The 18,865-nt window shown below is 39.3% G+C and overlaps 2 protein-coding genes across 2 annotated transcripts; one reads left to right on the forward strand and one right to left on the reverse strand.

The window, feature by feature from the left end:
- Positions 1 to 4,223: 4,223 nt before the first annotated feature.
- On the reverse strand, positions 4,224 to 5,824 carry LOC145444133 (uncharacterized). The gene is made up of 4 exons (XM_080322059.1): positions 5,380 to 5,824; positions 5,154 to 5,318; positions 4,599 to 4,766; positions 4,224 to 4,493 (listed from the first exon to the last, which is right to left on the reverse strand). Exons 1-4 carry the CDS (start codon positions 5,491 to 5,493, stop codon positions 4,224 to 4,226), a joined length of 717 nt encoding a protein of 238 aa, XP_080178185.1. The 5' UTR covers positions 5,494 to 5,824.
- A 2,011-nt stretch (positions 5,825 to 7,835) lies between these two features.
- LOC145444134 (uncharacterized) lies at positions 7,836 to 9,292 on the forward strand. The gene is made up of 4 exons (XM_080322060.1): positions 7,836 to 8,136; positions 8,198 to 8,362; positions 8,750 to 8,917; positions 9,023 to 9,292. Exons 1-4 carry the CDS (start codon positions 8,023 to 8,025, stop codon positions 9,290 to 9,292), a joined length of 717 nt encoding a protein of 238 aa, XP_080178186.1. The 5' UTR covers positions 7,836 to 8,022.
- The last annotated feature ends 9,573 nt before the right edge of the window (positions 9,293 to 18,865 follow it).

Here is an 18,865-nt window from a genome sequence, read left to right on the forward strand (position 1 = left end):
AACATTATAGACGTACAAACGAGCATATTCAACTAGCATTGATGCTTTATCGATATAGCGCAGTATGTGTAGCTGGATGGTAACCAATTCGCATTTAGCAATGCGACCCGCGCACAATTATGTAGCCCGATTTTCGTTGAATATTGACGACCCCAATAAATCGAATGAGCTCTTTTCCGCAGACATCTATGACACAGCTGTCAGTCCAGTGGACACGAACTTGAGATTCCGTGGGGTTAAATTCCGCAACGAATAAGATCAGAGCGCCTTTTCTCGCTTTCAGGATTTGGACTGATGCGTCCGGCGTATGTCGCAACACTACAATATGTGGTAACACGAACCTGTGCACACGTACAGTTGTTATTTGTAGTGTCATCGTCGCCCGCCAATGCGATAAACTCCCAACGGCTGACACATTGGTCTTCAATCTAATACCAGCATATTTTTTGTAGGTCGAGAACAAGGGTAATTTAATTGCAACTAAAATGCCTGCGGCTTGTTTTGGCTCGAGGGTCGAATGCAACATATGAATCCATTCGCGTTACGCACTATAGCCTATTTCGGATGATGAGCCAAAACGCGTAGGCGAGGACATGGAGATAATAACTAGCCTATATATTTAGAACAAATCAAGCATTGATTTCACGATAACGTATTCGTTATAACGTCATAAAAATTTAGCGAGTTTTATAAGCTGCTTATCCTCAATAACCAATTTGCGGAAATTAGTGAAGAAGTGGATTGTACAGATTCTTGGAACTCACGACAATCTGCTTATAGATTTGCTGATGCTACCTGCTGCCAGCATCATAACCAAGCAACCTTTACTTACCCGTCAGCTAATGTCTTACTATCTAAAACATGCATTCTGCACGTTCTTCCGTGTAGACGAACGTAATTTGCCGATGTCCTAAATATTCAATTAATTCGGTTACTTCATGTGGCAGCTCATAATTTGAAATCAGCAACGACTGCATTACATTACAAGTCTTACAGTTTACGTTACTTCTTGCTCGTTTCTTTACTGCAAAAAGCGTTTATATTCAACTCGTCGCATTTTAGATTGCTTCGAGTCGTGGCGCTAGTTATGAATAAGTTAATATTGTGCCTACTGCCCAGTGCACCTATAGATGCGGAATCTACTAAACACGCGCATGGATCGCTTATTTCAAATAAAACGCATAAAGTAATAAACGTGCTGGAGTTGTCAATCTAAAATCACATTCATGATACGAAATGAGTCATCGCCATTTTGAATTTATGAAATGTTTATAAACTACATTTGAAAATGCGTGGGCCCCGAAGTCGGGTTATTGCAACAACTATAAAAAAGGTAACATAGTGAGTTTAATTAGCTCGATAAAATATTATATATTTTTCGAATACATTTCATCCATATCTACAAATATATCTTGATGCTATCGTGAGCCACTAAAATGTTCTCCGCATGCGATCCGCTAACCGTAGTTTGCCCATCCCTGGTTTTAATCATAATCTCTCGAGTAAGTTCTGTTGGTAGGCAAGCCCTACCAGAATATATTTTGATAAAGGCAAGAGTAAATCGTTATCGAGCACCTTTCGTTATCAACTTCTTCAGTAACTCAAAATCGGTGACCGATCGCGACCTCTCGGAATAAATGAACAACATGCAATATGAACAGGACATGAAGCTACGATGTCCGATAATTCCTTTCAATTTAAGTAGAAGTATAGCCATTTCCGACCTAGTAAAACGTTACTCGGCATTGCGCTCTCGATAGTAGTGAGAAATGATATTCTTTTACTTTCGATAATATCCAACATACGGACTCATGTCGAGGGCAATTTTTAGAACTCTATTATGGCATAGCCTAACTTTTCAATATTTTTCGATTTATTTAGTCATGTTTTCCTTGCGATAGCCATTCAGCATCGCGAAAATTCATAGTACAATTTAGAATAAACTGCTAACTTTTATCAAGGTCTTTGAAAAGTACTTTTCAACATTTACCTATCATGACATAGTAAACTTCTACTCAAGTACGAGAAATAGCGATTTTAAGGTGATTAGAAAATAAGTATTACGGGCCCAGTTTTGCCTAAAACCTATATCGCAACACGTTATCTGATCCATTCCGAATGACGAAATTAAATATCCCTGAAAAATGAATAATATTCATAATATTCACATTGCTTTACATAAAATTTGCTCTGACATTGCCCATAGTGACCATTTAGAATTGGGTAGTAAAGGAGTCGAAATTTCTTCGATGCGCCTAGTGCACTAATTCGAGTGCTGAAATCCGAATCGACCAATTTGTTATAATGATTCGAGTCGAGTAGTAAAATTTAATTAGCGAGCACTGAAATTACAGTAATATAGTTATATCACCGATACGAAATTTGGTAGCCATTTCCCCGGAATAGTAATCAGTCCGAAACATTATGATAAATAGATAAGGTTGAAGAAATATAAAAATATCATCAATGGTGTATGTATTATGAAACTGGAAATATTGTATTTGCGGTAGCACGCAATTGGTTTCCAATTCGTAATTTCAACCGCATCGGCAGTTTTTTCATAAAAATAAATAAACAAATACTTTGATACTAATTTCAAAATAACGCAAATCTCTTAATGAATGTCCCTTGAATAGTAATTAATCCAAAACATTATCATGCAAGGTCCGAGAAACATAAAAATATCATTAATGTGGTATGCATTGTGAAACAGGCAATATTTTCTTTGCGGTGACCGGGGAATATGTTCTAATTCGTAATTTCAACCCCATCATCATCTCAAAATAATGAATTAGCAAATCCTTGGATCCTAATTTTCAAAGTAGCTTAGATCTCTGAATGAGCTCTGACTCGCTGTTATCTTCAAACCATGGAATTATTACGAGTATCACCCTCGCTCGCTGACGAAAGGGATGAAATTATGTCCGGGGCATATTCCTTGGCCAGGAATTTTATCATGTACGAACTAGACGGGCCGAGCGTTAAAGCAAATACGAAAGCGGAGGCAACCTTACGGCGAGTTAGTGATGAAATGTTCGAGCGACATCGAACTGTCGTAAACGCAATCTCTAAACGTCTCCGATACAGTATTGTTGAAGTCGACGAAAAATATGAAGAATATTCTGCGGAAGAGCGGATGTTCCTGATGATAGCTGACGAAATTTTTAAAGATACCCAAGATAATTGGGGTCGGATCGTATCTGTGTTCCTGCTCGGTAGCATTCTTGCTCGCAAAAACGAGGATGAGCATCGCGGTGATAATATAGAAGGTATCATACAGTCAGTCGGGAATTACATTGGTAGTAGAAGGCGAAAGTGGATAGCGGAAAATGGAGGATGGGTAAGCGATTTTACATGGCCTGATAATGATTTGGCAATTATCATTTAGCTTGAGGTACTGTGTATCTGCTCTCGAAAGTCCATACCACCTATCGATAATGAAACTTAGCTTGCACTTCAAAATTCGGTTTTCAATTTACATTTTGTCATAAGGCACAGTAATTTACATTCCAAGCGCTCCGAACTTTGAATTACCTAGCAAGTACGGTAGCTTTCCTCTGCAAGATTAGGAAGGCTTACATTCTTTTGTTTGTTTCAGGACAGTTTTGTAGGATTTTTTGATAACGCAGCTTTCGATGATAGTAAAGTTTGGAAGAGGCTCATGCTTGTTGGAATTGGACTGACGTCTATTGCAATGGCAATAACAAGATCATGGATAGTCCTTTGCCGTAGGCCTACATCATGTAATATTTTTTAAATAATATATTTCTTCGCCGTTTAATTACATCAATTTTTTCTGTATAGGACGGATGCAGTTTCTTCTGAGATTACATTAAAGATTGCTCCATAAAACCGTCTTTATCTGGAACATTTTCATTTTTCAAATTTATACAGCTACGTAAGGAAATTGCTGGGTTACCTAGAAAACGCCGCAGGTCAAATTTGATCCAATTCCGACCATAGTAGCGACAAGGAGTTATGACAGCTCAAAATGGTCCATCTTTCGAAGCCAAATATCGTTGGTTCTCCAAGACCAAATATCGTGTTCTATAAATATTGTGTATATGGAACAGATATAAATGTTGCTATTTTGTTGTTATTTGCGAAGAATACTTTGCTCAGTAATTAATTTCACGGGGATTCTAAACCTCAATACATACAAGTGAGCAAAGTTACATTAACCTGCGTTAACCTGTAGTGTTATGTAACTACCTACAATTCTATCAAGGCGTAGCGAACACGACAAGTAATATGGAGTGAAGGAATAAGGGCGCGAAATTACAATGTATAGATGCATATTTAGGCGGAAATATCGTCTTACCGGACGAATGCAATTGTTTCCTTAAAGTTTTCCTGTCTACGCCATTCAAGCGCGGTAAGATCAGTTTGAGTTGGCGACATTCAGGATGATATTTCAAGAAGCTCTGAATGATAGTCACATATTCCTCGTCGATTCTTGTTCTATCGCTGTCACTGAGGTCGAATACCTTTAGCTGTTCATTGAATAATTGAATATTAGGCGGTTTAGGTCAATTTCATAAACGAAATCTGAACTAAATTGCTTTATTGAGAACCATGAGAGAGCAGAAAGAACTTACTGTAGTGCATCGCTTGCCCATCTCTTCACTAAGATTCCTGATTTGCATGGAAAGCATCTTGCAATTACTCAGGTTGAATTCTTCAACGCGGGTTTTGTGCAGGATTTCAGTTACTGTTTTGTAGCAGGAGGAAATGTCGGGATTTCTACTCAAATCCAGCGAATGCAGCTAAAACACAGTGTGATGTTCAGATATTTTACGACGCTACAAACTACTCATCAGTTGCTGTAATAATAATATTTATCGACGACAGAGCAATATTATCAATTTCTTCGCTTCATCGCAAAACTGGTGTAATACAGAAAATAATGAACGTCTATAGGATATCGAAGAAACGGCGGAAACTAGCATTAATATGAATGAGCGATGGAAAATCTTTCACTCATAAGCAAGGACACTTTTCATCAGCAGACGTGATCAGGAATGCCTCATTGATGATAAATTCGCTAAATGCAATGCCATGCCTGACGTTGCTTGGAACTCGCATTAGTTGCAAACTATGCTTGATTATTTCACTAGTAAGAAAACAAAACAGATCTAGCTAAAATGGATCACCTCATGATTACCGAGACCATTGTTCAACGACGTTAATGAATGTTCATCCAATTTGCAAGCTGAAAGTCGAACTGCCTTCGTGTTATGCCTTTTCGCGAAACGTCCGATTTCTTGCAATCCTACCGGTTCCAAATCCGTATTGTAACTTAGATCGAGTTTATCAACCTACAAAATACAGCAAATTATTCTGAAAACGACACACAAAATTGCGGAAACGAGTGGCTACCTCGATTTCACCAAAACATTCAAAAGCATGAATTTCCTCCGGTGTGAGGTCGCATCCTTTCATCACAAGAGTAACCGCTCTGTCTTTACAAAATAAGGGCGGCAGTGCAGCCATACACTCTTCATCCAGACGATTATAACTGATGTCGAGATATTGGAGCTAAACGAATATGGGAAACTGGCAACTTACGACCAGAATTAATCGTGGATGAAGACAAACATTACAAACTTATAACAGAGAAATGTTGATTAGCCAGTCACGTCATAATAGATTGGCGAAATGTTCTGAGATTAAAATAGAATTTCTGTGATTCGTCTCAAATGGACTCTTTGCAAGCAAGCAAGAATGTGACTATTGACCACTACTGAACAACAATCGCTCAAGACAAGATCCATATACCTTACTGTTTTTGACCTGCATGGCGACGAAATCCTTTGACCGCAAGTGCGAGTTCACAAGTGACAAATAGGTTAGATCGCTTGAAATAATAGTCCCGAGTTGCGTAAAGTTGATGTTTTCGCCGTAGCTGAGATCGAGTTTTTGCAATTTAACCTATGGGAATGAGGTAATAAAAGTCTCATATCGAAAGGATTTATACTAGATTAGTGTCCGGATATTTTCATCGCCAATACCTGATGCTGTCTGATAAGTTGACTCAAAACGGTCAGAAAATCGTTAGATCCGCTACTTTCTTCCAGGTTGAGTTCCGTCGAGCCACACTTCTTCATCAACTCGCAGATGGCTGGCAGGAGTTTGTCAATGCCATCGTGGGCTGTGACGCTGAATTTCTTTATTTGGACCTGGACGAGTGCAAAACTTTCCCCCATAAAACAGTAATTGAGGTGATGAATAATTAAACCCTCATCAACTCGCACTAGTCTAGTATGACTATTGCGATAAATGGCTACACCGGTGCGCGATTGAGCATTGTTCGGTACGATACCTTCAATTCACGCGTAGTAACAATATTAATATGAAACAATGCGCTCATGATGAAGGTTTTTTTAAAGCCCGCTATGTATATTATACGGATAAACATGCTTAAATTGAACGTGGGTTTATAATGCTCAGTGACTGTGAGCGGTATGTGTAAATGTGTTTACCTCAAATTCAAATTCGCGAATTTGGTCCAATATCATCTTTACGAGGTTTTCATTGAGATGGCATTGGCGGAATTCTAACTCGTACATGCGAGATTTCTCCATGAGACCATTCACGATATTCTTTACATCCAATTCAGTCGTAGTTTTATGATAGATCCCACAAGGAATTTCAACTTCATCATGATCCATAAGTATTGATTGATGGTACATCCTGTTATCACCTTTAGCATATGTGAATCATAAATAATTCATGATCAGGAAATAAAATTAATATTAATTCTAATCAACCTCCAATGTGATTTTTGTGTCGGACTATTTCAATATTTCGATAAGTCGGATAAAATGATGATACGTGACATATATACTCAAGCAAGAAGCCGCTCCAGTACCAACACCACCAGGTATGCCAATAACATATGACTGAATCATGGTAGTTTGCAGAGTTTAGTCAGCCATTGTACAGTTTATGCGCTATGAGAATATCCAATTACACCATCATAAAATTAATCCAAGAGTCAAAATTATATTATTTTTCAGTATTGTATGGCCGAAATTATCAGAAATAAACATCCAAAAAGTTTAAGCTTCGGTTTTTACTTTATGAGAATAATTTTATATACTTTATTATAGTCATGGTAGGGTGCTTGTAATAACGAAGGTGTTTTTAACAACAAGCTATCAATAACTTCACAAATGACACAAGCTAATTGATAAATTTTGAAATTGCCTGTAAGATATTAAGCTAATTATCAGAGTCGACGGCGATAAAACTATTTTACTTGAGTAATATTTATCGCTACATAAATATCGTTATGCCTTTGATACGATGTGAATAGTTATCTCGTGCGGCGTCCGTTGCGTGTCGTCACCCTTCGTACACCGAAGAGAAATAAGCTACCCGGTGCCGTTGACTTGTGATTATTTGTCGTAGACTTAAGTTGTGATATTGCAAATTTTGAGGTTCTAAGATGGGTCCTTTCGGGTAAAAGGAGCCCACGAATGCAATAAAGAGACAATTCTGAGGATGCCGCCCGCCCCGCTCTCGGGGTTCGGGCCAATAAAAGGGATTAAATAGGGGACTTTTATTACCTCATTCCCATAGGTTAAATTGCAAAAACTCGATCTCAGCTACGGCGAAAACATCAACTTTACGCAACTCGGGACTATTATTTCAAGCGATCTAACCTATTTGTCACTTGTGAACTCGCACTTGCGGTCAAAGGATTTCGTCGCCATGCAGGTCAAAAACAGTAAGGTATATGGATCTTGTCTTGAGCGATTGTTGTTCAGTAGTGGTCAATAGTCACATTCTTGCTTGCTTGCAAAGAGTCCATTTGAGACGAATCACAGAAATTCTATTTTAATCTCAGAACATTTCGCCAATCTATTATGACGTGACTGGCTAATCAACATTTCTCTGTTATAAGTTTGTAATGTTTGTCTTCATCCACGATTAATTCTGGTCGTAAGTTGCCAGTTTCCCATATTCGTTTAGCTCCAATATCTCGACATCAGTTATAATCGTCTGGATGAAGAGTGTATGGCTGCACTGCCGCCCTTATTTTGTAAAGACAGAGCGGTTACTCTTGTGATGAAAGGATGCGACCTCACACCGGAGGAAATTCATGCTTTTGAATGTTTTGGTGAAATCGAGGTAGCCACTCGTTTCCGCAATTTTGTGTGTCGTTTTCAGAATAATTTGCTGTATTTTGTAGGTTGATAAACTCGATCTAAGTTACAATACGGATTTGGAACCGGTAGGATTGCAAGAAATCGGACGTTTCGCGAAAAGGCATAACACGAAGGCAGTTCGACTTTCAGCTTGCAAATTGGATGAACATTCATTAACGTCGTTGAACAATGGTCTCGGTAATCATGAGGTGATCCATTTTAGCTAGATCTGTTTTGTTTTCTTACTAGTGAAATAATCAAGCATAGTTTGCAACTAATGCGAGTTCCAAGCAACGTCAGGCATGGCATTGCATTTAGCGAATTTATCATCAATAAGGCATTCCTGATCACGTCTGCTGATGAAAAGTGTCCTTGCTTATGAGTGAAAGATTTTCCATCGCTCATTCATATTAATGCTAGTTTCCGCCGTTTCTTCGATATCCTATAGACGTTCATTATTTTCTGTATTACACCAGTTTTGCGATGAAGCGAAGAAATTGATAATATTGCTCTGTCGTCGATAAATATTATTATTACAGCAACTGATGAGTAGTTTGTAGCGTCGTAAAATATCTGAACATCACACTGTGTTTTAGCTGCATTCGCTGGATTTGAGTAGAAATCCCGACATTTCCTCCTGCTACAAAACAGTAACTGAAATCCTGCACAAAACCCGCGTTGAAGAATTCAACCTGAGTAATTGCAAGATGCTTTCCATGCAAATCAGGAATCTTAGTGAAGAGATGGGCAAGCGATGCACTACAGTAAGTTCTTTCTGCTCTCTCATGGTTCTCAATAAAGCAATTTAGTTCAGATTTCGTTTATGAAATTGACCTAAACCGCCTAATATTCAATTATTCAATGAACAGCTAAAGGTATTCGACCTCAGTGACAGCGATAGAACAAGAATCGACGAGGAATATGTGACTATCATTCAGAGCTTCTTGAAATATCATCCTGAATGTCGCCAACTCAAACTGATCTTACCGCGCTTGAATGGCGTAGACAGGAAAACTTTAAGGAAACAATTGCATTCGTCCGGTAAGACGATATTTCCGCCTAAATATGCATCTATACATTGTAATTTCGCGCCCTTATTCCTTCACTCCATATTACTTGTCGTGTTCGCTACGTCTTGATAGAATTGTAGGTAGTTACATAACACTACAGGTTAACGCAGGTTAATGTAACTTCGCTCACTTGTATGTATTGAGGTTTAGAATCCCCGTGAAATTAATTACTGAGCAAAGTATTCTTCGCAAATAACAACAAAATAGAAACATTTATATCTGTTCCATATACACAATATTTATAGAACACGATATTTGGTCTTGGAGAACCAACGATATTTGGCTTCGAAAGATGGACCATTTTGAGCTGTCATAACTCCTTGTCGCTACTATGGTCGGAATTGGATCAAATTTGACCTGCGGCGTTTTCTAGGTAACCCAGCAATTTCCTTACGTAGCTGTATAAATTTGAAAAATGAAAATGTTCCAGATAAAGACGGTTTTATGGAGCAATCTTTAATGTAATCTCAGAAGAAACTGCATCCGTCCTATACAGAAAAAATTGATGTAATTAAACGGCGAAGAAATATATTATTTAAAAAATATTACATGATGTAGGCCTACGGCAAAGGACTATCCATGATCTTGTTATTGCCATTGCAATAGACGTCAGTCCAATTCCAACAAGCATGAGCCTCTTCCAAACTTTACTATCATCGAAAGCTGCGTTATCAAAAAATCCTACAAAACTGTCCTGAAACAAACAAAAGAATGTAAGCCTTCCTAATCTTGCAGAGGAAAGCTACCGTACTTGCTAGGTAATTCAAAGTTCGGAGCGCTTGGAATGTAAATTACTGTGCCTTATGACAAAATGTAAATTGAAAACCGAATTTTGAAGTGCAAGCTAAGTTTCATTATCGATAGGTGGTATGGACTTTCGAGAGCAGATACACAGTACCTCAAGCTAAATGATAATTGCCAAATCATTATCAGGCCATGTAAAATCGCTTACCCATCCTCCATTTTCCGCTATCCACTTTCGCCTTCTACTACCAATGTAATTCCCGACTGACTGTATGATACCTTCTATATTATCACCGCGATGCTCATCCTCGATTTTGCGAGCAAGAATGCTACCGAGCAGGAACACAGATACGATCCGACCCCAATTATCTTGGGTATCTTTAAAAATTTCGTCAGCTATCATCAGGAACATCCGCTCTTCCGCAGAATATTCTTCATATTTTTCGTCGACTTCAACAATACTGTATCGGAGACGTTTAGAGATTGCGTTTACGACAGTTCGATGTCGCTCGAACATTTCATCACTAACTCGCCGTAAGGTTGCCTCCGCTTTCGTATTTGCTTTAACGCTCGGCCCGTCTAGTTCGTACATGATAAAATTCCTGGCCAAGGAATATGCCCCGGACATAATTTCATCCCTTTCGTCAGCGAGCGAGGGTGATACTCGTAATAATTCCATGGTTTGAAGATAACAGCGAGTCAGAGCTCATTCAGAGATCTAAGCTACTTTGAAAATTAGGATCCAAGGATTTGCTAATTCATTATTTTGAGATGATGATGGGGTTGAAATTACGAATTAGAACATATTCCCCGGTCACCGCAAAGAAAATATTGCCTGTTTCACAATGCATACCACATTAATGATATTTTTATGTTTCTCGGACCTTGCATGATAATGTTTTGGATTAATTACTATTCAAGGGACATTCATTAAGAGATTTGCGTTATTTTGAAATTAGTATCAAAGTATTTGTTTATTTATTTTTATGAAAAAACTGCCGATGCGGTTGAAATTACGAATTGGAAACCAATTGCGTGCTACCGCAAATACAATATTTCCAGTTTCATAATACATACACCATTGATGATATTTTTATATTTCTTCAACCTTATCTATTTATCATAATGTTTCGGACTGATTACTATTCAGGGGTAATGGCTACCAAATTTCGTATCGGTGATATAACTATATTACTGTAATTTCAGTGCTCGCTAATTAAATTTTACTACTCGACTCGAATCATTATAACAAATTAGTCGATTCGGATTTCAGCACTCGAATTAGTGCACTAGGCGCATCGAAGAAATTTCGACTCCTTTACTACCCAATTCTAAATGGTCACTATGGGCAATGTCAGAGCAAATTTTATGTAAAGCAATGTGAATATTATGAATATTATTCATTTTTCAGGGATATTTAATTTCGTCATTCGGAATGGATCAGATAACGTGTTGCGATATAGGTTTTAGGCAAAACTGGGCCCGTAATACTTATTTTCTAATCACCTTAAAATCGCTATTTCTCGTACTTGAGAAGAAGTTTACTATGTCATGATAGGTAAATGTTGAAAAATACTTTTCAAAGACCTTGATAAAAGTTAGCAGTTTATTCTAAATTGTACTATGAATTTTCGCGATGCTGAATGGCTATCGCAAGGAAAACATGACTAAATAAATCGAAAAATATTGAAAAGTTAGGCTATGCCATATTAGAGTTCTAAAAATTGCCCTCGACATGAGTCCGTATGTTGGATATTATCGAAAGTAAAAGAATATCATTTCTCACTACTATCGAGAGCGCAATGCCGAGTAACGTTTTACTAGGTCGGAAATGGCTATACTTCTACTTAAATTGAAAGGAATTATCGGACATCGTAGCTTCATGTCCTGTTCATATTGCATGTTGTTCATTTATTCCGAGAGGTCGCGATCGGTCACCGATTTTGAGTTACTGAAGAAGTTGATAACGAAAGGTGCTCGATAACGATTTACTCTTGCCTTTATCAAAATATATTCTGGTAGGGCTTGCCTACCAACAGAACTTACTCGAGAGATTATGATTAAAACCAGGGATGGGCAAACTACGGTTAGCGGATCGCATGCGGAGAACATTTTAGTGGCTCACGATAGCATCAAGATATATTTGTAGATATGGATGAAATGTATTCGAAAAATATATAATATTTTATCGAGCTAATTAAACTCACTATGTTACCTTTTTTATAGTTGTTGCAATAACCTGACTTCGGGGCCCACGCATTTTCAAATGTAGTTTATAAACATTTCATAAATTCAAAATGGCGATGACTCATTTCGTATCATGAATGTGATTTTAGATTGACAACTCCAGCACGTTTATTACTTTATGCGTTTTATTTGAAATAAGCGATCCATGCGCGTGTTTAGTAGATTCCGCATCTATAGGTGCACTGGGCAGTAGGCACAATATTAACTTATTCATAACTAGCGCCACGACTCGAAGCAATCTAAAATGCGACGAGTTGAATATAAACGCTTTTTGCAGTAAAGAAACGAGCAAGAAGTAACGTAAACTGTAAGACTTGTAATGTAATGCAGTCGTTGCTGATTTCAAATTATGAGCTGCCACATGAAGTAACCGAATTAATTGAATATTTAGGACATCGGCAAATTACGTTCGTCTACACGGAAGAACGTGCAGAATGCATGTTTTAGATAGTAAGACATTAGCTGACGGGTAGGTAAAGGTTGCTTGGTTATGATGCTGGCAGCAGGTAGCATCAGAAAATCTATAAGCAGATTGTCGTGAGTTCCAAGAATCTGTACAATCCACTTCTTCACTAATTTCCGCAAATTGGTTATTGAGGATAAGCAGCTTATAAAACTCGCTAAATTTTTATGACGTTATAACGAATACGTTATCGTGAAATCAATGCTTGATTTGTTCTAAATATATAGGCTAGTTATTATCTCCATGTCCTCGCCTACGCGTTTTGGCTCATCATCCTAAATAGGCTATAGTGCGTAACGCGAATGGATTCATATGTTGCATTCGACCCTCGAGCCAAAACAAGCCGCAGGCATTTTAGTTGCAATTAAATTACCCTTGTTCTCGACCTACAAAAAATATGCTGGTATTAGATTGAAGACCAATGTGTCAGCCGTTGGGAGTTTATCGCATTGGCGGGCGACGATGACACTACAAATAACAACTGTACGTGTGCACAGGTTCGTGTTACCACATATTGTAGTGTTGCGACATACGCCGGACGCATCAGTCCAAATCCTGAAAGCGAGAAAAGGCGCTCTGATCTTATTCGATGCGGAATTTAACCCCACGGAATCTCAAGTTCGTGTCCACTGGACTGACAGCTGTGTCATAGATGTCTGCGGAAAAGAGCTCATTCGATTTATTGGGGTCGTCAATATTCAACGAAAATCGGGCTACATAATTGTGCGCGGGTCGCATTGCTAAATGCGAATTGGTTACCATCCAGCTACACATACTGCGCTATATCGATAAAGCATCAATGCTAGTTGAATATGCTCGTTTGTACGTCTATAATGTTGATGGCACACTCGTCGCTTATTATTGCTCATGATTTACAGAGCCACTTACGTTGATCGTTCGTTGTACGTCTGTAATGGTACTGGTACACTCGTCGCCTCGCCTTACAATTGAGAGCGCAGGCTCGGAAGCGTACGGTAGCCATCTCTAATTTAATGGTAGCTTTCTTGAGGCCGGAAAATGGACCTGAATCCTTTTCTGATGTCGATAGGGACCATTATCATGTGGATATCCCGAAAAATATATGGTGATTGTCGCACCAATAACAAATGTGTTTTCAATGCTTGCGCCTTATTAGACAACCTTTTTTTAAAACCTTCAATACGGACAGAGATTGGTAGCGAGCGCGATAGTTTAATGGTTACGGTTCTGTTCTACAAATCGTAGGGTCCTCGGTTCGAGTCAGGGAGAGGAGCCGTTTTCATTAGGCCTTAAAGGCTCAGTACGGATAGAATTTCTCAGCGAGCGCGGTAATGTAATGGTTACAGTTCAGATGTATAAGACATGAGGTTCTGGGTTCGATTCCAGGAGAAGGCATGTTTTCATATCTGAGTCGGGAGGTCCTCGGTACAATTCTCGGAGAGTAACCTTTCTCATAATCCGCCGAAATTCGAGACAGAAAAATTAAAAAAAAAATACACGGGAAAATTTAAATTTGAAAGTGGGCGTGGCTGGACGCGTGGCGCTCGCTCATTGGTGGCTATAATCGGCCTCATACTACTACTAAGGCCGTCCGGATAAAGGACGATGCCTTCATGCGATTTTGTATATTTACCCTGCCAAAGATCTTTCATGACATCAAACTGGCGTTGGACAACATGGGGTCATGCGAACAAGTTCACTGCCTGAACTGTCGAAATTGGCAGAAAAATGTTCCGTTTGTGCAGGACAGACAGCAAATAGTATTAGCTTCATCTGCGATAGCATTCAAATCTAATTCAGTTCGACTCCTGACGTGTCCGTAAATGATTTTTGAACTGCTTGTTATTGGGATGTCAAGTTTTGAAAGAGTTTACTGCATCCCTAAAACTTGAATGGTCTTTATTACGGTTTATTAACACTAGAACGACCGGAAAACCGCACTACCTAGAACTATAGTATACCTACTATACCTATACTATACTATACCTACTATACCTAGAAATATTCTATACCTACTATGGTATACCAAGTGAGTTTCTGGCGCATGTTGAATTTTTTCCGATTAAATTCATTCAAGGGAGCTAAAAACCAGCACAAATATCCATAAACGGCATCAGAAACCAAAGTTTATTGCGCTCACAGATATAGACCCACTTGCAACATTTTAGACAGACTTTAGTACAACAATTGTAACAAATCGCCGTTTTTTTAGTGTAACATATCAGTGTTGTTTTGGTGCACATTTGCTATATGAGCACGTTCTCTAAAAATGTGGAGTAGTTTAGAGATCGGCTTTAGCCACATTACCATTCGTCGTTCCTGCTGACATATCACAAAGCTCATCAGCTAAGATTTGCATGATGTACTCGCGACTAATCCTCGATTTGCATATTTTTATAGTATCGGCCTTTTGACAAGTAGTAGATCAATCACATTCCAAGAAAACATGCATGGATCATGACTTGTTGGTGCCCTTGTAGAATACTGCCTTATTACAACCTGGTCAATAATATCCACCTGGTTTTGTTTCGTTATAAAATGTAACCGTCACTGGTTGCTTGTTTTTATTTTGTTTCTGAAGGGGACAGTTAGCCTACCTCTGGTTAAATTGGACTCAATATATATGTGTACAACTTCGATCTCTACACTGGCATCTCGCCGTTACTCTTATCGATGAGATTATACTGTTGAATAGTGTATGACTACATGAAGATGCCTTTTTTTCCTTCTGGGCCTGGGTAACTTCAAGCAACTCTAGACAATACTGTCAACTGGGACTTCTTTTTCTTCACCAAGCGTGTACTGCACAGCCATTCGCGTAACATTGTTTCAAGATGGATTACATCAGACTATATACATTACTGTGCTTGGTAAATGTAGGGATATCTAGTTCTAGAACTAGATATCCCTGGGCAAATGCATATCAGACATGGGGTGATTACTTCATGAATGTAATCGATTGCGATTACGATTACTTCAGAATCACGCGATTACGATTACGATTACAGCAAAATCAGGAAGTAGTCGATTACGATTACGATTACATTGGAAAAGTAATCACGATTACTCACGATTACATTTGTTTTGCTTCTTAGGACTATAATCTTAAATGATATACTGGAAGACAATACAAGGATTGCGATGAAAAGGCTTAATGAGATATCAACTCTCTTCATACATCATGCGTCATTTGCTTATTACGTCATAATATACCAATGCCCAACATTATAGGGGATGATTTATCGCACCCAACGATTTGCATTATTGCCAGGTCTTTACCTGCCGCACCCCAAATTCCTTAATAGGGTAGGGATCGTGCTCGAAGGGAATTCAAAACTATTTCGTAAACCAACATAAATTATAGAGTATTTTCGAGAATTTAATTATTTCTTGAAAATGTTCTTCGAGCTTCGCGATTCAAATGTCTCTAGTAAAGAGGTCACCAACGCGGACCAAATGAGTCGCCCGCGGTCGCTGTAGCAAAATCAAATCCAACATCCAAATGAGAGATTTGAAAGTTGAAGCTGGTTTCATATGAGCCGCAGTTGAACATGGGTCGGCCGACCGCAAGGAACATACGAACGCTATCGCTCGGGGCATTGCTCGTCTTCGCCTACGCGGCGGCTCAACGGGAAACTATAGCTAATATTCCCGAGTCTCGACGCGGAGATCGGCGCTTCAGCGCGCACTGCAGCAACGCAACTGAGCCTGGAGGAGCTGGTGTGAGTCCCGGCGAGTGAGCGTTTTTTGTTCTTGGTAAGGGGCGGATACCCGGCCCACTTCTCTGATTGTCTTACTCTAAGTGAAGAAATCCAACTGAGCACTGATAAACGGTGGGAGTAAGTGGTAACCCATCGGTCGTCGCAATATTCAGTACACACTATACACAAGAAGTAGCTTTTTGTTTCAAAACGGTTGGTGACCCGTGCTCCAGTAGATAGCTTGGTTTGAAATGCATACCTCTTCCCCTCAAGAAAAAACATGCGTAGGCTATTTTATTGAAACAGGCATTTCGGAGCCGGTCATTACCGCGCCACGATCCCACAACACACCAAAAGAGATATGCAGTTTCGGCCAACACGCAACTCCACGGGATGTGATACCAAAGAAATACCTTGGCCGAAACTTAGGGTATTCGTCCATTGTCAATAGCCATGCTGGGTGGGCGTGACTAATAACTCATGTCCTTCCAATCTTGGCCCACAATGCAAATGCCACCCGGCGCATCCACAAAGGAGTAAAGCCATGACAATTTGTGTGTGCGTCTCACGAAAGATATTCTTTTAGTCTGCTACGTTTGGGCGAGTACAATATCTTTTGATTATACAACAGACTGGAGGTCGCGAATTAACAACATATAATGAAGTAATTATAACAGCATACTAGATGCTATAATTATGAATTACGTGCCCCAGCTCTACAGGTAAATCTGACACTCGGGGCAGAGAGAGGTTATAAATGAATAGTAATATGATGCAATTACGAAGTGCTGTTTTGGTTCTGATTCTAGCTACAACCCACGCTAACATGTCAGGGTATATAAGCGGATGGTTATATGGCGACAGGTCCAAATGCTGAGTAACGAACTGTGAAATAACGATTGACGCCCGTTTCAAGTAGTTATATGAGAATAATATATAGTGAACATAAAAATTCTGCCTTCAACTTAATACATAGGCTATACTGCGAGCTGCTGTTACGTGAAACGGCTAAGCACGGCTCGGTTATGATATATATCAGCAGCTGTTTATTTGTAATGCTTCGTTGTGGAAACTGCAATGTTTTATTCGACGAGTACAAAATTCCGAATCTTCGTCAGGTGCACGTTCGTACGTAGGCCTCCTGCTCGCCAAGCAGCAACGTTAAATTGCGTTTAGCTAAGCACAACCAAACATCAATACATAAGTTACTATTTGAAACTATAGGCGGAGTGGTGATCAATATCCTGCTGCGAGGTAGGGGCTACTGTAGTGTATTGATAACCTGATATACACCACGGGGGTGTTCTTAAAATCACACTACAATGTTCATCGCATGTCTGTTTACTATGTGTGGATACTTCTATGCAATGACGAGCGGAGCTAATACTTCTGACGTAATAATGAGTAGCGGCGTTTGAAAACAGACGTTTGTGCTATCGCTAACGTGGTATATTATCTCATTCTTGTTCACGAATATTCAGTTTATGTCATAGTCCTTGTACAAACAAAAAGTAATCGTTCTTCCACAAAAAATCGATTAGATACGGGAAGTAGTCGATTACGATTAGGGGAGATGTGGTACCGATGGATCAAAAATCGGAAAATGATCGCTGACCCTAAAATGTTCAGCCGAAAATAGCAGATCTTTTGCTGGCTCAGCACTTTGATACAAGTTCTACCTATCGCGCACATATACATGAATATCCGTCTTCTCAAAAAATATTAATGGATGTAACCGCTCGACTCCGGAGCCATAATGACTCCGGACTATCTGGTGGCAAGACCAGTCATGCGTAAGGTAGCATGCGGTATCGAAAAGAGGAAGGGATTGGATTTAGTCTTTGGATAAGTAGTTTGGTTGGATATGGAGTTGGTCTTGGAGTATCTTCGTGTGGAGTTGTTACTGTGTTAAGTCTTGGATTGGATTGGAAGTATTGATGCGTTTATTGTGCCTGCCTTCGTTGTAATATATCCGTCGAATCTGCTATGTGTCTCTGGGTCCAGTCGAACCTGAAGTAACTTGGCCGCATTCAGTTAGATAGCGAAGACTACGACCGAACGGCTACAAATGGCGAGCACGCAGCCTGATGCTGGATCCGGTAGAGAGATGCCGCTTGCTGTAGGAGACGGATGCGGTGGACTTGAAGCAAGGCAGTTATTAAAGAGGAAAGAAGAAGTTGCACTTGCACGTTTTTTTAAGAAGTTAGCAAAAGGAATGCTTGGGAAGGAAGCACGGCAAATTGTGAAGTTATTGGACACTCGTGCTGTTGGGAAAATGGATAATGTGACTCGTGGTGGCTTGGAACAGGTGTCGGTATGCTCGTCTGTTGGAAACTCTGTTGTTGATGTGACCTTACAAGAGGAGGAAATTTTAAAATCGCATGTAGAGGAAATCGTTGATGATGTGTTGGCATATGAGAGTGAAATGGATTCAGTGTCTGAAGATACTGTTACTGCTCCTGTTGATGATATTGGATCTGAGATGGTAGTCATGGTACCATTGAAGTC

Source organism: Botryllus schlosseri, chromosome 8, assembly GCF_051294905.1.
Source record: "Botryllus schlosseri isolate E-star chromosome 8, Bs_hap1, whole genome shotgun sequence".
In the NCBI taxonomy this organism is placed as follows: Eukaryota; Metazoa; Chordata; class Ascidiacea; order Stolidobranchia; family Styelidae; genus Botryllus; species Botryllus schlosseri.